Below are 22414 nucleotides of genomic sequence, written 5' to 3' on the forward strand. Positions count from 1 at the left end.
TAAATTGCGTCTCTATTGTAGAGATTTTTTTTTTTAATAAAATTATTAGTTGACTTCATAAAACAAATCTCTTCCAATTTGTATTTATGGGTTGTTTGGAAATAGAAATGGTTTCATCTTATCATCTCACTTCTTTCCCAAATATCATTCAAACATAAACACTTTTTAATTTTAAATTTTCAACTTTTTTATATAATCATTACTTAATTATTACAACTTTTCTAAACGTCCAAACATAATAAAAAAACTATTCAACTTTTTCAAATTTCAAACAAAAATAATGTCGAAAAATTATATTACAATAATATTTTAACTTTATAATATTTTTATTTTTTTCATTTTTCAAAACCTAATAAAAAAATCTTAACTCAAACTATTTACTACTATTTGCAAACCCTTTCAATACTATTCACAGATTTTATTTTTATTTTATTTTTTTATCTCAACTCAGTCTCTAAGCATTCCCTTAGAATCCAAATAAATATTATAGAAAATGTCGCATTATCTTAACAAGAAAATTCATATAGCATTAAAAAAAAGCTATAAAATGCCACCGAGGCCAAGAATTTAAGAGTCTTCTCTAAGTTACAAGTCATTTTACAATCAAATAATATATTCACGACACTTCATTAAAAATAAATTTTAATTTACAAAACTCTATCACCTGTTATTTGCAATTATAAAATGAAAAATTTTACTCATTATCTTTACACCATAAATTACATATCACATATAATTTTTTAATTTTTAATTTTTTTTCTTATTAAATATGTGATATATAGATAATAAGTATAAGAATTTAGTCGAGAAAAAATAAAATTAAAAATAAATTTTAAAAAATAAATATAAATATAATATATAGTGTGTAGGACGATGAATAATATAGCTCGTTCACCCTCTGCAGCCGGTGAGAGTAGCTAAAATAAAACGCAGGAACTCTTCCTCTCTGCCAATTTTTTTTTTTTTTTTTTTTTTTGTCTTTTTTCTTTGGAAAGCGTATATTTGGGCATTAAGATTTGCCAGCGGGAAGAATCTCTATATATATGGAAAATCTAAAGCTGATTCAGTAATTGGCCATTAGGGAGAGAGAGAGAGAGAGTAAATCTTGCAGCAAGTAAAAAGACACAGGTTCTGAAAAGAGTGGGAGAGGCTACAATATTACAGAGAGTAGAAAATGGAATCTCCGAGTTTTTCTGTAAGGAAGGTTTTGGCTTTCCTTCATTGTCTTTGACGCCGACACTTGCGCTCTTCTCTCTCTCTGTCTCTCTCGTCTTACATGCCTCGTTGGTCTTCTATAAATAAGTCTACATTAACGTGTATTGAACTCCCCTAATACCTAAATTTTTAGTACTTTTCCCCTTTTCGTCTTGAAAATAAGAACGCCCTGAGGTGGTATGGAGGACTTGGGTTCTCTGTGGAGTTATCAAGAGGTAGTACTCCTCGTCTTCATGTTCCTTCCCTTAGAATTTCTATTCTGGGTCTCTCTCTCTTTTTGACATTTAAAGCATCCCCACTCCCTGTTTTTAAACTCAAAAAGTTTTTATTTTCTGTTTAATTATATTCTATTTAAGTTTCTTTCTGGGTATGTTCTCATTCGTCTACTAATTCATGTTTTTGCAAAGGAAAGATTTTCCGCCATGCATAGTATTCTTTTCTTTCGTTTTGAACACCACCGTGCATGGATATTGTCAGCATTCTTCTCCGGAAAAGACTTTTGATCTCAATGGGTTGCCTTTTGGTCTTAATTCTCCGGAATATAAGCGTATCCCTCTTTCAGTTTCATTAAAATTTATGTGTTGTACATGCAAATCTTTTTTGAAGAAATTGCAAAATTTCCCTTCTTTTGGTGAATTTCTCTAACTTTTTCTGTAAAAGTGCACGTTTTTGGTCCATTATGCTCAGGGAACACCAGCGATTTAGAGCGTCTCAGTATTGATGGAAATTTTGATATTTCTCTGCACTAAGTTTTATAGTGCGATGCACAGTTCGCGGGTCTGTTAATGGTGACATTCATTTTTTATTTTTTTTTTTCCAATTTTCTTCACTTAAATTTCAAAAAGAGGAACTTGTGAGGGATCTTGATGGTCCCTTTTTATGATTTTACTGTTACTCCCAACTTTGATGTGGATTTTTTACTAGTTGGATTAGTTTGATGCCTCCATTTCTGCCAATAAGATGCTTTGATTTTCCAAAAAAGGAGGTTGGTGTGGTGTCCATGCGACTTCGAAGGGATTGGTCGATGTTGATTTTAGTAGTGCTCTGAATTCATTAATTCGTCAAATTTCTCAAGAATTTCATAGATATTGCAGTTTTTATACCTCTGAGTCAGGATTTCAGTGCCTTGCTTAAAATATTGGAGATGTTGGTATGCACCCCAGAATTGTTTATATGTGTCTCTCTCTGTGCTTTTTTTTTTCTGCCCAAATTAGCAATTGTTCCTTGAAGCTCTCTCTCTCTCTCTCTCTCTCTCTCTCTCTCTCTCTAAAACTCACAGCCCTGTTTTGAATATTGTCAGAGTATGGATGAGCTGAAGCAGAAGCTTTTCTACACTACTGTTGAACTCGAATCACTCAAAATGGAAGCAAATGAGGAAATCAGAAAGAACAAGGAGTATGTGAAGAATTTACTCAATCTTCTAAAGATTGCAACCCAAGAACGAGATGAAGCTAGAGCTCAATTGCAGAAGCTTCTAAGCAAGCTCTTGCCCTCTAGCCCTTCTGAATTACCCAACATATTCCCTCATTTCCAGACTGAAAGTCCCCTTGTAATACCTACTAAAGCAAACTCAAGCATAACAGAATCAAACAGTCTGTCTGAAACATACAACCACCAGTCACATGGATCTTCCCCAGTCGATTCCTTCTTTGATGCTGTTTCATCCCCAGATTTCTCAAACATTAATGTGGCTGATTCAAGTAACATCAGTTTTTTGAACCAGCCTTCTGTTCAGAAGTATAATGGCTCTATGTCCACAGGCATAGCCTCTTCACAGATTAACCCGGCTTCTGATGTAATTGATAATCTTGTTAAAGGAAAAGCTCTTCCTACAAAAGGAAAACTCCTACAGGCTGTTATGGAAGCTGGTCCTTTACTTCAGACACTTCTTGTTGCAGGGCCACTTCCTCGTTGGCGAAATCCTCCTCCTTTGCAACCTTTCAAGATTCCTCCTGTCTCCATTGAGGGTCATGAGACGGCAATGATAAATTTTAAGTCTGCTCCAAATGGGAGCAGCATGGTTCATAAACCACTGAATTCATCCTCATCTCCTGTAATGTCTCGTGGGAGTTCTCAAACTTGTTCTGCATCTGTGTTAAACTTTGCCGATGATCTTTCTAGTTCATGTTTGAACAATCCTCGGCTATTGATTTCTTGTGCTAGTTTCAACAATTATGTCCCAGCAGCCAAGCGGCAAAGGTTTCAATGAAATCACTAAACTTTGCTTCAGTGGCTGATTGTGTACATGGGATATACTTTATTTTCGGTTTTGAACTTTGAATGACATAGCCCTTCAACTTGGTTTATCATTTGTATCCTTGTACATCACTTCCTTTTTCATCATGGCACAAGATATGAAGAAAGTTAAGCAAAAACCAGATTTAAATATTGGTATAGAATGAAATGGACTAGGAGTTAATATTTCTAAAGATGATGAAAGCATTGCTGCATTCTTTGGAAAATACTTTAGTCACAAAGGAATTATACAAAAGTAAACCTACAAACTGATGTGGCATGATGTGGTACGTCAAATTGTAAAGTTACTTTTATTATAAAGTAAATCTAACGGATTCCATAAAACCACATCAATTTGTGAGTTTACCATGTGTAGTTCTCATTTTCTTTTCAGGAGTTTTTTTCACTTCCATAAAAGAGGAAATCCATCCAGTAACACAGGATCCACAATAAAAGTTTCCTAGAGTTCTTTGTGTGGCCCTATTGAATTTTAGTCTGATGCTAGCCAACCGGAGTAGAATTTTAGTCTGAGAAAGGCTATATACCTTACCAGTTCTTACACTCGAAATTCTATAATTCAGCACTTCGACATGATCAACTGATTCCGATTGATTTGTTTTGCCCATTGGAGTTGATAAAGATAATTTATAGGAGCTTAATATAAAAGCTCTATGTTCAATTGAAGTGCTTTCAGAACCTAAAATTAACATAACAGATAAACATGGTGGTATTATACATGGGTTTAAACTGCAAATGCTACCCCTCATTTCCAATAAAACTAACGAACCAGAAATTATAAACCTCTCGTCCTTTGATGATCGCCTTAATTTGTTGAAGACATGAATGCCTCTTTGGAATCTGAATCATCACCAGTCATATTAAACGATGGATCATTTTGCAAGCTTGCAGTAAGCCCTTACAGGGGACTAGAGCTATAAAAATGATTATCAAGCAGACTGAAAATCCCACCAAAAATAAGGTATATCTTTCTAAAAAACAAGAAAAAAAAAAGCAAGAGAAAACAGTGCAAGGAGCCGGACTTAAGGTAGAAAACAATATTTGAGTTGGCTCTGATAGATCAGTAGCAGACCAAGTAAAATGTCATCATTGCCAAAGCATGCATTTTGAGAATCTATGGTGGCCGGAGGTCTGAGTTAACAAGAAGAGAATCCCTAAAATAGATTACCCAATTCACCTTTGACGGCTTTCATGCAAAAGGGAATCCTCAATGTTATCACCAACCTTGCATGTCCATATCTATTGCTGCTTCGATGTAACCAAACTCCACCCCCTCCCTCCCAAAACTTCTACATACACTTCACATCCCTCCGACATATTCAGCAACTGAATGAATTCAAAACTGATTCTATGTACAGAGCTTTGCATAGCATCGGTCAGGCTCCGGCTCCGGCTTCTGAACTGGGATTTCTGACTACGAATGCATGGGAAATTCCATTAATTGCAACTGTTTGCAGCGTCATTATCCTGTTCAGTTACTACAGAATACTCAAACCTCTCTACTGCACAAATTATGGTGTGATCTCTAGAAACCGAGTTGGAAGGCAGATTCTAAACGAGGATAATCCTGATGATCCTTCCCTACAGTTTCACAGTCATGCGCTGGAATCTTCCATCCTCAACTCTCTTCCCATATTTCAGTTTGAGAAGAGTAAGGAAGGAGAAGAAACCCAGATAACTACAGATTGTGCAGTTTGCTTGGGTGAGTTCGAAGAAGGGCAGTGGCTAAAACGACTTCCCAGCTGTACTCATGCCTTCCATGTTTCTTGCATTGACACTTGGTTTCAGACTCACTCAAATTGTCCGCTCTGCAGATCACATGTTCATGATCCCGCTCTGCACCATGAATTTGAATCTCCTGTTTCTCAGCACATGGTGCCGCAAATTCTAAGGAGAGAAGACTTTTTCCATGAAAGGGCTGCGCATTACCAAATCCTACATTCCACGATCCTAGCAACCTCTTAGTTTCAGTGGTTGCAAACGAAATTCTTGTAAAGTTTTGGTCGACATTACCAGACCTTTCAACAAAATGAACAAGCAGATGCTGTATGTATGTCATTAAGTTCGAGTTATTGAATGTCTCAAAAATTTAAATTTAAGTTAATAAGTAGATGCAATATTTTCACGACATTAATTCTGAAATGAGAACTTCTAGGTCGACCGCGGTTGAACAAAGTGATGCAACTGAAGAAAAATGATCTCGACATTTTTTTAGGTTAAAATTCAGGGAGCCTAAAACCCATGATCTGATTTAAGAAGAAATGGGTTGAGATGTAGATTTCAATATAAAACAAATGAAAAAAACAATCTCATTTTATACTGTATCCAGAATCGCTGGCAGCATGCACATTAGAATTAAAGGCTCTAGTGAGATGAGATGATTTTTGTTAAATAAATATTATTTTTTAAAATTATTATTATTTTAAAATTTAAAAAAGTTAAATTATTTATTATATTTTATATAAAAATTTGATAAAATTGTAATGATAAGATGGATTGAGAGTGTTTCTGTATTCAAATAGAGACTAACGTTAAATACAATTTGAGCTTTGCTTAGCCCATCATGATAAACATAATCTTTCTTTTAGGAGCTTTGTCATTCATCATCCCCACACCAAACACCACACTTAATTTAATTTTTTTTTTATTCCTCCTAAACTAATAGAGTTCTTCTACTAATCATTTATACACCACACATGATACATTTGGTAAAAGAAAAAAAGAAAAATTATGTATAGTGTTTGATGTGAAGATGATGAGTATAATTTTTTTAGGCCAAAATATCCATTAAATTGATCTATTAGGCACAATTACTGCAACAAGTGAAATTATTGATGACTGACTTTTCTCCCGACGTCTTTTGAAAAGCAATGATTTAATAAAAAAAGCTTGCATAAATGCAAAAGATTCACCATATAACCGACCAAGTACGATGGTACCTTCAATCCTACTTGATTCAAATGTCAGCTAATCAAATAAAAAAAGGAAGCATGAACCATAATTGAGACAAGATTACAACTTTTAAACTAGTTTGCAATACCACGCTGCTCACAGTCCTGACAAAACTCTCTTTAAATTGAAATGAAAAGAAAAGAACCCAAATGAGGATATGCCTGACACAAACTTTAGATAATACCAATTTTGTTTGCCACATCCAAGGCATCGTAGTCTGGTGTCAATCTAACATATGCCTTCTTGGTACCATCAGGCCTGCATCACATAAAGATGAGCATCTGAATATATTTCAGAAAATCAGGGGAAGAAAGAGTAAAAAAGGCAACTTGTGCAAGACATTTAAATTTGTATAGCAAACAGTTGAAGAATAAGCACTGTAAAGTTGTAAACAAGAACCCTTGGGGGAAAAAGTGTTCTACATTATGTAAAACTATATGATCCATAATAAAATCGACTTAGAATCAACTCACAGTAAAAAATTATTTTTTACTCCACACTAACTTCCAACCATTAAATTCAGCCATATCAAATTGAACCACTGTGCATCAATATATTTTTTTGATAAGTCACCATGAATCAATATATTTTAATCTATTCATCCCCAAAATCTGAAGTAGCCATTCAGTTCAACTGGATAGCTTGTAATAATAATAAAACTTGAAAGCCATAAAAAATTAGAACAGTGAAAATAGCAAAGCATCATTGCATACTAAATAGTTCACCAAAAAAGTATTTACATAGGGTGTAATATCCCAGATTGAATAGAGGGCGTGGTGAATGGGATCTCACATTGATTGAGTGTGAGAATTTCTTGCACTTTATAATGATTACAAGGGGCTCCAATTATAACCTTGACTAGTTCTTTTGGCGTATAAGCCCTAATGTGACTTGGGTTTCCTTGGGTCTAACTCTCTATGCATGTGCGATGTACCATTACAAGCTTTAACATCTAACTTTCTAGAGCTCAAATTTACTTCTATAAAATGAATCCATTTGAAAAAGACACGAGGCAGCCATGTTTACATCGCATAAAAAGACTAATCCACAATCTTGATAGGTACAGGATGGCAACTATCAAACCAAAAACTTTTTGCTTCAGACGGATGGAAACATACCACAGACAGAAGTGCCATATTTAGCATGTCTCCTACTAAGGAAGGGTCTCTAAAGAATCAGAGATATTATTTTTTAGAAAGGCAAATAATAAAAATAAAATGCCAGATGTTACTAAGGCAGATGTTACTGAAAACTGTGTGCATTTTTCAGTTGTAGACAATATATGAAATAAGAACTACATGTTACATCACAATGAGGAAACATACTACAAGGTTTTTTTTTTTTATATATAAATACTACAAGGATTTTTACCCACTAACCTGCACTTGTCATCTAAAAATTGTGACATGTAAAAGAGAAATACTATCAATTCTCAGAAATATTGAAGGCTCACCTGATCAAAGTATTCACTTTCTTAGCCTGAATATCATACATCTTCTTGACAGCATGCTTAATCTTCTTCTTGTCAGCACGGAGATCCACAATGAAAACCAAAGTGTTGTTGTCTTCAATCTTCTTCATCGCAGACTCTGTAGTGAGAGGATACTTGAGAATCTGATAATGATCAAGCTTGTTCCTTGGCGGAGCACTAATACGAGGATACTTGGGATTTCTCTCCTTCTTCAGTGTCTTCGGTCGGTGAAAGGTAACTGATGTTCGAATCTTCTTAGCCTTCTTCTTGAAGGTCGGGCCCGTTTTCACGGCTTTAGCAGTCTTCAAGGCCTGCGCCTTTGGATCACCCTTTTTGGAACTGTCAACTGGACAAATCATGAATCACACTCCGTTAAGGTGCAGAAGAGAAAAATATATGGAGTCATAAATATGGAAGTTCTAATTCATGCTGAAACGAAATCCATTTTGAAAGAGAGTAGGATGAATCCACACTCCAAGGAGGTCCCAAACTACGACCACAGTTTTGTCAAACTGGTACAGTTTTAACCATATCTTACATGAACTCTACCCATATTAAAAAGCATGAAAAAAGCTAAAATAAGGGGTATAGTGATATACCGAACTTTCTTTTATTTCAAACGAAAGAGAATGCAAAAATAATATTTCAAAAACACTCTATAAAGCTAATTGGCGCGGTGCAGCCCATTACACAAGGTTTACACATCTCACTCCTGTTCTACTCAACTTTCACAGCAGCCAAACAAGTAGACCATGAAAGAGCAAGAAACGTAAGAATCGTAAAGAAAGTGAAGCGAAAGTGGATGCGGTGACCGAGACCATACCTTTAGCAGGAGCCATTGACTGCCGAATCGGAAGAAAAATGTATAGTACACCCTTTCAATAACCTGAAAGCCCCAAAATAAATATAGCATACAAAGGTTAACCCTCTAAACCAACAAAGAACCCCAAAAATGACACGAACTTGAACCTCTCTTCAAGCATAACATAGAAATGGTAAAATAGCTTTAGAGAGAGAGAGGGAGAGGGACCTGTTCGAGGGGAGCAGCAGACGGGCCGTCACTAGGGTTTGGGAAGAGGGGGATAAGCAGACTTTGGATATATAGATGGGGTACTACGAAATTACCTAAATATACATATCTTTTACAATATTGACCAGCAATGACCCGATTATGAATAGAACCGGGAATTTAGCCTGGATTTCTAAGATGGGCCGGCCCAAGTCACAAAATGGGGCCTCTGTCCAATATAGGCTCGGTCAAAACCTAACTTAAAGAGAGCCTTGAACAATTCCTATGTATATATTTTTTTACTGCACGTGTGCCCAGGAAAAAAATACAAACCTATATTTGATACTATTTTTGAATTTGGTTTAATTTAAATTAATTTAATGTATATTTGATACATATACACAAGCATGCTCATGCTTGTGTGTGAACAGAGATGTAAAATAACCTGGTTCATGGCATACAAATAAACAATACCAACCAACCTCCAAAGCAACATTGGCATCATAGATAGCTGCATGTGGTTTGTTCATCTTGACATAGACACTAGCTGTAAAAAAGGATAACATGAAAACCAAATTAACAATTTAATAAGCCAAAAATTACCTCAGAAATTTAAACAAAAACATATAACATAGTGAGATAAGGTAATCATAAAATTTTGACCAATGTACCTTGCAGCTCGTACTGTTTGTTTATCATAATTCATGACCCCAGTTACCATAGGAAACATATCATAAATCTCTATAAATATTTTTATGTTTGTTTCTTTCTCTTGTTTGAGACAAGGCGCAAGTAGATAATGTAGTATTTCTTTACAGTAAAAGGAAAAATGACATTAGGGTGTAGATTTGTCTTGTTGTTTTCCTATATATATAAAATAATAATAATAATAATAAAATAATTGAGGATGAGGTATTAAATAGATGTAGGAATGAATGAAAGAAGTTGGTAATTTGTAGTTTACCCGAACGGAATTTTGACGTCTTTTCAGAACTGAATTCCTCTTCGTATAGATAATTAACCTATGAAAGAAATTTTTTAGTATTTATTAATATAAATGGGAAAAAATGAAGAAAATGTTTTTTGAATAAGAGATAGTTATGAATAAACCTGATCGCTTAATATTGAAGTAGATAAAATTATGTTGTCAAAACATAAATCTCTTTGATGAAGCGTTGAAGTTTCAGAAGAATTAACATTCGAAAACGATCCAATATCTCTCATACCAAATGACTTTATTGTCGTTTGAACGAGAAGAGAGAGTATGCTGAGATTGTATTTGTATTTGATTTTTATTATTTGGATTTTTTTCAACTCAGCATATCTCTCTCTTTTTTTCCGCCAGATCGCTTCCTTTTTCTCCTCTGATTGAGCAGCATACCAATTTCTTCTTATTGGATACTTTTCACGCTCTTCAAGCCTTATTTATAGAAGTAGTTAGATAAAAATGAAAATAAATTGTGTTAATAATGTTTAAATGTATTTCTACTTTTAATAATATCGTCTTACCAATTGACATAAAGTTATTGAAGGTTATAAATTTTGCGTTGATATCATAATGTAATCTAAAAAACATTTGAGAACATATCAAACATGTGAGTACATATGTATACATAAAGAGATAATATATAACAAATATTATAAGCATTTATAGCTAAAGCAGAAAAGGAAATCAATTAATTCCAAATAATAATTTCATATAGATTATATTAAATGAACCAAATGAGAGAGCACACTTTAGAAAAGAACAAATCTATTAAAAGAAATTAATACGATGAGAAAAAGAAATATTCATACAACAAATATATAATGTCAAAAATTTCTTTTAGCTACAGTTGCATTTATATAAATATAAAAATATTGAGTAACATTTTCTTAGATGATATAGAAGAGAACATACCAGAAAGTAGAGGACAAATAAAAGAACAGTAGAAATTGAAGAAATTGACAACAACCGGCTTGAAGAACATTAAATGAAGTTGATGTATACTACACTTGGAAGTATAGTTATAATTCTTAAATAGAACACATGTTGTTCATTTCCTACATATCTGAGTTGATATATATATTTTTTGAAGTTGATGTATATACACTTCAAAAAGCGAAATAAATTTGATATTACTAAATAAAAAAATGAATAAGTAGAATTTATTAAAAAACAAGGAAAAAAAAATTAATACAAACAAATACAGATTGATCTTAATTTTTTTGAGAAAGAATTTCATGAAAAGTATGACTTTGTATTTTTTTACACTGTTTCTCCTAAGTGAAGACCAAAACAATCTCCTGTTTCACATCACTAGGGCTGAGCAAAAATCCGACAATCCGACTCCGAATCCGACTCCGCTTCGGTTCGGCACCGGCTCCGCTCCGAGTCGGAGTTTTTTTCCTCTTGGAAGTAGGAGTCGAAGTCGGAGTCAGAGTCGGAGTCAGAGTCGGAGTCGGAGTCATTGATAAACTGACTCCGACTCCGACTCCGCTCCGATCGGACTCCGACCATCCGCCTCCGAATCTGACTCCGCCTCCGAATCTGACTCCGCCTCTGACTTGGCCCTCCGACTCCGTCTCCTCCTCCGCCTCCGATTTTATATATATTTTTATAAAAAAAATGTATTTTTCTATATATTAATCATTTAAATTTTATACAACTATATCTTATATAGTTAATTAAACTCAATAATATACTAGTTAAATAATATATTTATACTATAATATATAAACTAAATTGACTAATAATAGTTTAGTATATGACTATATGTAAATATCATACTATTACAAATTTACAATATTACTAATTTACTACCATGTAACACTAAATTACTAATGTATAAATATAATGGCATGTAATACTAATGTATATATAATATACTATAAACACTAAGATGCATAATAACATCAACATGTAATACTAATGGATAAACACTAATCTATAAATTTATAATAACATATAATATTAATGTATAAATTATAATAACTAAAGTATTATTCATATAAATTTTATATAACAATATCTTGTATTAATTATATTTTTTGACCTAATAAATTCTCAATATATTCCTTTTGATAAATATATTAGTAATACTATATTAGTAATACTAATACACACTATACATTAGTATAATAATTAGATTTATGGCCTAATACTAATACAATTAGTAATCCACTTTAAGTCTATATATAAATTACTATATAAATCACTATAGTATTAATTACTAATACTATATTAGTATATGATACTATTAACTATATTGAATCAGTGATATACTAGTATTAGACTACTAGTATACTAATACTATCAGTGATATATTTAGTATAATATTTATACTAATACTATTATACTAATACTATTATATAGTTATACTAAATTAAAATCACTATAGCAAATACTAATATATAGTTATGCTAATCACTATAACTAATACTAATACTAATATAGACTATAGTTATAACTTATAGTATTATACCTATACTAAATCACTATAACTTATACTAATATATTATATTAAATTTATATCGTTATACTAAATCACTAGAACTAATACTACTAAATCACTAGAACTAATACTAATATAGTTATACTAATTACTATAATTATATATAGTATTAATATCAATATTCGTATAATATATAGTATTAATATATATTACTTGTTTTATTTAGTTGTATTTTTTATTATAATCAAAAGTTTAATAAGTTTAGATTGTAATTTTGAGAAAATTGAAATTTGAAAGCCCACAATTTTTTTTTTTTAAAAAAGTGGGTCAAATATGAAGTTAGAAAAGACAAAAAAAAAAGTCCAAAAATCCGACTCCGCTCCGACAAGTCGGAATCGAAGTCAGAGCGGATTCGGCACAATTCGGAGTCAGAGTCGGAAGTCGGATTTGACCTCCGATATAGTCAGAGTCGAAGTCAGAGGATGGCCCGTGAGAGAGGAGGAAAGTTAGGATTTGGTGATTTTAAGCATACACGTGATGTGTAGGGCTGAGCACCGACCCTTTCGGGGTCGGAGGATGGGTTTCCTCCTCTCTCACTCTCTCTCTCTCTCTCTTCCATTCCTCATCTTTAGCGCCGACACCCCACCCATTTCTCCTCTATTTCTTTTTCTCTACCGACACTCTCATTATCTTCACCTCTCTCTCTCTCTCTCTCTCTCTCTCTCTCTCTCTCTCTCTCCTAAGAATCACATTCTAGAGGCTTCTTTTCCTCTCTTTCTCAATTTCTCTATTCTTTCTCTTCTTCTCTCTATCCACTCCCACACCATCACGCCGCACACAACGATTTGCTGCTTCTCTCAGCTACATCAACACCAACAAGATCTCGACGTTTCATATCACATAACTTCTCTATTCTCTCTCTCTCTCTCTCTCTCTCTCTCGGAAGCTCCCTGTTTCACCTCCATTTTTTTTCCGAACAAACACAATGAAGACGACATCCATTTGGGTGTTAGTGTGTATGAGTTTTTCTTTAGAAACTTCAACAAATTTAGACATTTTAATTTAAATCTGAGAAGTTTTACTTTAGATCTATTTTTGTACTTGGGTGAATCTATTTTTTTTGTCTATTGTTCAGATCTACAACTTTTACCTTTTGTTTTGGCAAAAAAAAAAAATCGTTTTGTGAAATTGTTCTCAGTTTTAGCTGTTAGGAACACGGTTGTGTCTTATGGTAAGTCTGAAATTTTTCACAAATTTCTTTCTTTAGATCTACATGTTTACATATTTTTTCGTAAATTTTTTTTTAATCTTTACAAACTTTGACAGATCTAGACATTTTACTTTAGATCTAAAAAGTTTTACTTTAGATCTGTCGATGTACATGACTAACAGTCCAAACTTTTCTTTTCCCTTTTATTTTTCCCTTTGCTCTCTCGTTTGAGATTTGAGATTTTTTTTTTTTTTTTGGTTCTTTCGATTGATGTGTGTTCATTTGTTTTTCTTGATCTATTTTGTCCCTATATTTGTAGTCATTTCTAAAAAAAAATTTCTCGATACATACAGATCTGACATTCTATTTCTCATATTTTGGTATATTTTTTTTTCCTTTTATTTTTGTACCTTGGGTTGTTGTAGTGATTAACCTGGTTGCATGCCCTTTTTTCCAAATGCTTGTAGATCTCTAGATCTACAAAATATCGTCACCTCTGTGTCTCTTTTTAGTTTCTGATTTTTTTATAACTTTCTTTTTCGAAACACTAAGAATCTAAATGCTCATCTTTGAGATTTTATTTTTTTCTCTATAGATCTGAACATATCTTCATTTTTTACAGATCTGAGTCGATGCAAATTTTTTTTTCAACTCGGTTTATTTTTTATATTGTTTTTTCTTCTCTATAGATATGAAGAAATCTTCATATATTTGAAGAGATCATGTTAGAATCTGAGTGATGTTAGTTTCTTTTTTTTTTTTTTTTTTGTCCTTTTTAGTTGATCTGTATTTTTTTTTCATTCTTGTTTTCTTTGTTCTTTCACTCTTTTCATTTTTTTTTCTTTCCATCATGCATCTCTAGGTAAATGAATATACGTTGTTCATTGCCTTCAGATCTTAGTTGATGTATAAATTTTTTTAAATCGTTTTATCTCGGTAGTTTTTTTCCTTATAGATCTGGACAAATCTTCCTATATTTGAAGAGATCATGTTTAGATCTCAGTGTTATTAGAATTTTTTTCCCCTTTTTGGTCAATCTTTATTGTCTGTTTTTGTTTTGTTGTTGGTTTTTTTTACCTCTAGATCCGAACAATTATTCATATATTTTGAGTGATAATGTTAGATATCAGCATTCTTAAATTTTTTTTTTTCCTTTTAGGTTGATCTTTATTTTTTCATTTTCTTTCACCCTTCTTATCCCTGTTCTTTTGCGCTTTTCTTTGTTTTTACTTCAATCGTGGATCTGCAGGGATATGAACTCATTTCCTACATATCTAAGTTAATATAAATTTTTATTTAAAACCATTTTATTTTGGTTGTTCTTTTCCCCTATGGATCTGAATACATGTTTATTTTGGTTTTTTTTTTTTGTATGGCCTAGCACTGTATGCAAGATTTGAGATTGAAGGAGCCTGATTATCTTATTCTGTTTGGGGTTTATTTTCTTTCTTTACTGTTGAATATTTTTTTTGGATAAATATTGAAATAAATAATATTAGTTTTTTTCTCTTCTAGATCTCAGCATAGTTGAAACAATCTATATGTGTTATCACAAGTTTAAAATCCAATATCAAAGAGTCAGCAACAGCAATAGGAGCAGAAATGAAATAGTCGAACAAATTTATTTTTCTAAATTGAGATATTCATGTTTATTGTTTTGTCCTTATTTCCTTTATATTTTTTTTGTCCATTCATCCATAATGGATGAATTATTTTATAGTAAGAATTTATTTATTTATTTTTTAGAATTAACTACTCCCATATAAATATATAACAGAAGAAATTATCAGAAATATTTAAATTACAACAATGAACATAAGAAAGCATACTGGAAGAGTTGGAGAACTGAACAACAAAGAGGATGATTTAAAACAAAGAAACATATTTGGAAAAGTTAAAACAACGAGAGGATTGAATTTTATCAGATAGCAAACAGTATAAAATAATGAAAATGAAAATACTCTTATACCAAGCAGCAAGCAGTGGAAGTGGTGGGGAAAAGAAAAAGAATTCGATAAGAGCGGTGAAAGTGGTGGAAAATGGGAAGTTAAAGATAACAATGGGGAAAAAATGGCAAAATTAAGAAAAAAAAAAAAACAGAACCTACGAGAAGTTAAGGACAGTGAGAAAATAAATAAAAATGAAGGGCAAAATGGGAAAAAAAAAATTAGACAACAACTGTTTGCTTATTAACTTGAAAAAAAAAAGGAAAAAAAGAACAGAACCTACGAGAAGTCAAGGATAGAGCGAGAAAAGAAATAGAAAATGAATGGCAAAATCATAAAAAAAGTTAGATAATAGCTGCATGCTTATTCTCACTTATATGTCTCCTTATACTTAAAAGTATTTATCGTCTGATGAATAGTGAGATGAACAGTAATGAACAATAACTTATTTTATGTTTTCTTCCTCCCCTTCACGTCTCTCTCTACCTCACAGCAAAATCATCACTTCTCCTTACATCTCTCTCTGCATCCTCACAGCAAATTCATCATAAAATCACAACACAAATCACAAATCAACAGATCCCGTGAAGAGAGAAGACATGAGCTGGGGCTTCGACTGGAGGAAAGGAAGAAGATGAGGGGTTGTCGGCGAAAGACGAGGCTGGTGGTGGTGGTGCGGTGGCGTAGGGGTGGCTAACGACGGTGCTACGGGGAGAAACCCGTGCGTCAAGACCTATTTCGGGTTGCTCGCATGCAGCTGAGGGAGGACCTGCCAAGGGGCTTCGACGGTGGGGTTTGCTCGCCGGCGTGAGGGGAAGCTGGTGAGGTGGTCGGTTACGCTGCAGGGTGCGCCACCTACGGCGTTGGGCTGCTTGAGGGAGGAGATCGGGTGAGAGAGAGAGAGAGAGGGAAGACCTCACGGGAAGGGAGGAGCTACCAAGGGACTTCGACGATGGGGTTTGGTCGCCGACGTGAGGGGAAGCCGGTGACGTGGTCGGTGATACCGCACGGTGCCGCACGGCTGCTTGAGGGAGGAGATCGCGTGGGAGAGAGGGAGGACGCGGCTGAGCGGAAGGAGAGAGAGGGAGAAAGAGAAAGTGAGGGGAAAATGAAGGTTTTTGGGATTTAAATCCAACCCTTCATCATAAGTCTCCAAATTTGATTCAATGGTGAAAATTTAAATCCTGATTTAAATTAATTTAAAATAGATAATTAACATATAAATATTATATCATAAATGAATTATCAAATTTTATTTATAAAATATTAAAGTTTTTGGGATTTAAATCCAACCCTTCATCATAAGTTTTTAAATTTGATCCAATATTGAAAATTTAAATATTGATTTAAATTAATTTAAAATAGATAATTAACATATAAATATCATAGCATAAATAAATTATTAAATTTAATTTATAAAATATTAATCTTTCATCATTAGATAAATGATAAAATTTTGTTAAGTAATTTTAAAAAAAGTAAAACTATATAAATAATTACAGTTTTAACATAATTTAAATAAGATAATATTCTTAATTAACTAAATTAGGTAAACGTCCCTTGGACGTTACCCTACTGCTAGTATAGTAGATATATATATATATTTTATATCGGGAAACCTCTCCTAGGTAGGGTCTTTAGGATCCACTCATGCAGAGTAAATCTTGATTCTGTACACCGCACCCTCAGAAATTTTCTTACACGGAACTGGTTAAATCGCTGACTTTTGACCAGGAGATGTGTCCCCAATTGATTGTTTGCACCCATGAAGTATTGAACCTTAGACCTTGAAGGGAGTGATACATCAAGATTAAGGTCTTCACTACTTGGGCTGACCCCTTGGGGTTATTACTATATTTTTCCTCCTAGTTTAGATATTAAAGCAATTAATTGCGATAAATTTGATACTAACTTAATGGATAAAACATTTTAATCTCATTCCTGGTTTATAGTTAAATCTTAAAATGATATAATCAATACCCAATTTACAATATATGAATACCCAATTTCAAGTATTTTTTAACCAATAACGACATAAAACTCAAGCAAATGCATTCAATAACAAAAGAAAATATTATTTACATTCATAAAAATGTTTTTCGTATTGATATATTATTCAATCCGAACTGAAAAAAGACATCTTATCTTATTTTCATAGATGATGTATTTCTTTGTTTAAGAGATATGATTATGGTTATGTTTTACATTTTAATGGTTGTGTGCAATGTGATGAATGGAGTTTGTGATATTGAAACAATCGAAGCTCTTATCATTTCCAGGGGTTTGCAATTTATTTCTCACATGGGCATTCAAAAGTTCATACTTGAAAGTGATTGACAAACCATTGTGACAATACTGAATGCTAGGATGTGGTGGCATTCCATTTCAGACATTGTTAAATTGTTTGTTATTCTTGAAATGTCTATGTAATTATACTTAACATTCTTGTAAAGCTTACAAATGAATGAATTGTTTTAGTTATAAATATAAAAGAGTAATTATTATTTAATTTCAGAGTAAGGACTCGTTGTACTCATATTTTATTAATATATAACATTGCATTTCAAAGTAATTATTATATGAATAATTTTAAGATTATTAAGATAATATTGAAATATTACATGATTTATACAGTCATTAATAAATATTATAGCTCGTTTTATGTGTATGGATAGTTATTGGATATTTTAATTGTTCTTCAATTATTTTATATTTTAATTCTTGTTTTAGAAAATTTATTTGTTTTTCTTTTCTATTAATCTTATATTTTGTTAAAAATTTAAGTTCTTTAATTAATGGAACATCTTTTAAGGAATTATTTCTTTTGAAACAGGTGGAAACAAGAATTTAAATTGAATCTTTTGTCTCAATATTTTAGTGGAAATTTCTTTTTCCGTTACAGAAAAATAGTATAGTAATGTAAGAAATGTATTTCTCAGTATTATTTGTATTACCTTGTTATTAATATATTTTTTTTCTAAAATAAACATTGTTTAAAACAAATTCTATTATTACAAATATGTGCAATTGATAATTGATAATTGATATTTAATTTTGTTTCATTGGCTTGGGATGGTCTAGTCTTAGTAGGAATATTTTTTCTTAGAAAATTATTTATCATAGGATAATTCAACTATATGTTATTTTCTATTCCAGAAAGCATTTGGCAGATAGGCTTCCCAAGAATCTTTGTAATTGTTGCTTATCTTTAATTTCATCAAGAGATTTATTAGCAAATTATATTGCTCTACTAATTGGTGTAATAGTTCATTGTTAAATATCATGTTCAAGAAATCTAATTTTATTTTAGAATAATTTTCTTTTTGGTGATGAAATAACTAATCCATTTTGTTTAATAATTTGAACAAAAGTATTTAAATATTTTTAATGCCGCTCAATAGTTGAAGAAAAAATCAATATATCATCTATGTAAAATATTGAAAAGTGAGTGAAGAGAATTGAGATGAGATGATATTAGATGAGTTGAAATTAAAGTTAAAAGATAAATAAAATATTGTTAGAATATATTTTCTTAATATTATTTTTATTTTGGGATTTGCATAGGTTGAATTATTTATTTTAATTTGTGTAAGAATTTGGAAAAATTTTAATGATTAGATGAGAAGAGATGAGATAAGTTGAGAAAAGTTGTGAAAACAAACGAGATTTAAATATTTCATTCATAATATTTTGAAATTCAACAGGAGCATTTTATCCTCGACAAAATAAATTTTTAGAAATGGTACACTGAGTAACAATTTCTAATAATCAAGAACTTTATTTTACAACAATTATTTTGTTAGACACTCGAGCAAATTTAAATTGTATTCAATAAGAATTAATACCTTCCAAATATTTTGAAAAATCCTAACCGGCCATATGCATGAATTAGTTATAATAGGCGGTATAACTGATTATATGCATGATTATATAAATATAAAAGATAGAAATCATAACTGATAAATTTGTTATCATTAAAAACATAATACTTACAAGAAAATTAATCATCAAAAGGATTGGAGGCAAAAGACATGAAAAAAATTATACAAAGAAATTATTTCAAAAGTAAGGATGGAGAAAAGAGAAGAGCTTCAAATGATATTTTTCTAAATGTCCCCCATTTCTTTACAAACTCCCATTTTTATAGACACTAAAACAGTAGCGTTATACATAGTAATATGATAATAGACGCTTAAAGTTGTTTGTTTTTATGCATCGGCAGATAATAGATGAGTGGTATCAATAATGCTTCTTTCTGATGAGTGGAACCAAATAATAATATGATAATAGACTCTTAAAGTTGTTTGTCTTTATGTGTCGACGGATAATAGATAAGTGGTACCAATAATGCTTCATGTAATTTTGTTTTGTTGGGATCACATCATAATTTGAGGGTGGTAATATTTGAAAACATTTTTATAACATGATCGTAATTATACTTCTCCCACCAGTTGATGGAGACTTGGCGGGTTAAGAATATAATGACGTTGAAAGAGAGGTGATGTTTGATAACATATTTTCACTTCATAATTCAATTTAATTTTATTTTAATGAAGAAAATGAGAAGTGGCGGACAATGTTTTAATGCGAGTGGATAATCATTTTAGAATGAGAAAATTTTAAAACTTTCTTGGAAAGAGATAGAAAGAAGAAGAGGTTCATGTCCATAATAATCTTACTATAGTAAAAAAAACATCGCGAGAGTGTTTTGGTTTCCTGTAATTTGTCAAAATGGAAGATATAAGAATGATGCAAATTTTTATTTTATTTTAAAAATATTTTTGTCCATACTAACTGGTAATCGTAGTAATCATAATATGACAGGTCATAAGGATTGGCAAATTTTCTTATCAAATAAGGATTTTTTTCCATTGTTCTAAGGTGAGAACTTGTTTAATTGTGACTTTATGAAAGACAATAATTAAAAATACAGGTGGAGAATGTTGAGTTTGAAGAGAGCAGGAGATTTGAGAAAGAATAATTGAATACATGTCTGCTATTATAAACTCATAAAAATGTCAGGTTTTCTTAATATTTTGTGGGATGTAATGCCAATCTCGTAAGAGAAAGACATCGAATATTTTTTGAGAATCAGACAGGTACTGAATTTTAGCTTCAATGGAAAAAACTGGATGCCATTGAGTCTTAATAATAATAGAAGATGCAAACGGTTAAGACAAGAGTAGAAGCCTCTCTCACAAACCAGAAAATCGTACAGATTTTCTCTCTCAGTGAAACCCTAGATAGAAACCTAGTTCTCCCTCTTGAGCTCTTTCTCTCGAAGCCTCTCAATTACACATACCCAAAATGAATGAATAATCGATTGGTATTACACATTTCGGATAACTACATATATATATATATAATTAAACAGATGCCAACACGTGTCACAATCTTGCAGCTCAATCACTTGATGATACAATTCACGAGTCACGGGCTTCTCATGTGATCAACCAGCTCTGCTTCATTAAACTTCAAGGGCCCAGATTTAAACTTCACATAAGAAAAATTATCAAAACAAAAGCAACAAAAAAATGTGTTGACACACCATTTACAGTGGTAATTTTGAAGAAGCAAATGGAATAAGTTATAAGATAGCTTGATTGGTGGTGGTAATGTTCTCAATACTATATATGGCTTAGGAGTTGCAGAAGGACAAGATGAAATGTAGGGAGGAGATGGTGATCTAGCATATCAGGATTTAAACTTCACTCTTGATTTTGAGATTGACATGATTTTCCCTGTAATAATTTTAGGGATAGGAAATCAGGAAGAAAATTAGATTCTCCTTTAATATGTTCAATATCAAAATCGAAAATACTGAATTTTGCTTGTCATTTAGTAAATATTTGTTTAGCAGCCAAGTTTTTTACATATTTAATCAAAACTTCATTGGTTGATTTACAATTTATTCTAAGTAAAAACTTTTAATTTAATAAATCATTTCGAAATATATAATATAATAGCTAAAATCTCATTTTTAATAGTACTATAATTCTTTTGAACAGTATTCCAACATCTTGAATGGAATCGAATAATCTTTTCAAAACTAGGGGATAATACAAGGTTTGAATTAGAAAATAATGATTGGAAGAGTTAAGTCAATTTGTTAAGTGAATTAGTAAATTTTTGTGTTACAATAAAGGGACATTTGGGTAATTTCACTTGGTATGGTAGAATTTTGCCTGTTCCAAGGTCCGATTTATTTTAGTTATTATCCAAATTATTCCCTTTTGTTATTTGATACTAATATCCTATATGCTTCATTATTAAATATTAAAACAAGTGGTTACCATATGATGAAAGGATCACGTCCTCTAACTGTAATTTATAGGATCAATTATAAACTCATGAAAACAATACTAGAGCCACAAAGCCCTTATTACTAGTCCAAAAGGCAACAAATTATTATTACGATCTAGCATTCCAAATTCTAATATACAGATTTCTAAACAGATTCATTGGAATCAAATTACTCTTCCTAATAAATGGAAGTTAGATAATATAACTCAGTTATCTAAAATAGAAAATAATGCTACAAAAGATCTAGAATACATAGATAAAAAACGGACGGATTGGTCAAAATAGCCTTTCAATCTTCCAGTATGATTATTGACAGTTATTTCTGATCATAATTTCAGTTAGAAATACATCTTTATACCAATGAAAATCAGATAATTGGGTGCATCTTAAATTAATTAATAAATCACTGGTTCTTTCTTTAAATTGAATAGGGTCTCGAACAAAATGCTTAGTTGATAGAAATATTAAAGTATTGATAGCATCTTCTAATGGTTGATCATCTTCTGTTTTGATTATTTGCATTCTTTCATAATGTTTATATTGATTTAATATTCTATTTTTTTGTTCACTTGAAAGATAATGATCCTACCGACCTTTTAATTGGCTAGTAAAACGTTTAAC

The 22414-nt window shown here is 31.7% G+C and overlaps 3 protein-coding genes and 1 long non-coding RNA gene across 4 annotated transcripts; 3 read left to right on the forward strand and 1 right to left on the reverse strand.

Moving 5' to 3' along the window:
* Positions 1-1064: 1064 nt before the first annotated feature.
* LOC121240667 lies at positions 1065-3521 on the forward strand. The gene is made up of 2 exons (XM_041138161.1): positions 1065-1430; positions 2516-3521. Exons 1-2 carry the CDS (start codon positions 1395-1397, stop codon positions 3422-3424), a joined length of 945 nt encoding a protein of 314 aa, XP_040994095.1. The 5' UTR covers positions 1065-1394; the 3' UTR covers positions 3425-3521.
* An 803-nt stretch (positions 3522-4324) lies between these two features.
* LOC121240776 (RING-H2 finger protein ATL80-like) lies at positions 4325-5433 on the forward strand. Its single transcript, XM_041138312.1, has one exon. It carries the CDS (start codon positions 4660-4662, stop codon positions 5431-5433), a length of 774 nt encoding a protein of 257 aa, XP_040994246.1. The 5' UTR covers positions 4325-4659.
* Positions 5434-6342: 909 nt separating this feature from the next.
* LOC121240668 (60S ribosomal protein L23a-like) lies at positions 6343-9054 on the reverse strand. The gene is made up of 4 exons (XM_041138162.1): positions 8922-9054; positions 8715-8777; positions 7874-8237; positions 6343-6678 (listed from the first exon to the last, which is right to left on the reverse strand). The coding sequence occupies exons 2-4, from the start codon at positions 8728-8730 to the stop codon at positions 6594-6596; spliced, it is 465 nt and encodes a 154-aa protein (XP_040994096.1). The 5' UTR covers positions 8731-8777; positions 8922-9054; the 3' UTR covers positions 6343-6593.
* On the forward strand, positions 7609-7981 carry LOC121240669. Its single transcript, XR_005935580.1, has 2 exons — positions 7609-7751; positions 7783-7981. It is a non-coding gene; the product is annotated as an uncharacterized LOC121240669 (long non-coding RNA).
* Positions 9055-22414: the final 13360 nt, after the last annotated feature.

This window comes from Juglans microcarpa x Juglans regia, chromosome 7S (assembly GCF_004785595.1).
Source record: "Juglans microcarpa x Juglans regia isolate MS1-56 chromosome 7S, Jm3101_v1.0, whole genome shotgun sequence".
NCBI classification, from domain to species: domain Eukaryota; kingdom Viridiplantae; phylum Streptophyta; class Magnoliopsida; order Fagales; family Juglandaceae; genus Juglans; species Juglans microcarpa x Juglans regia.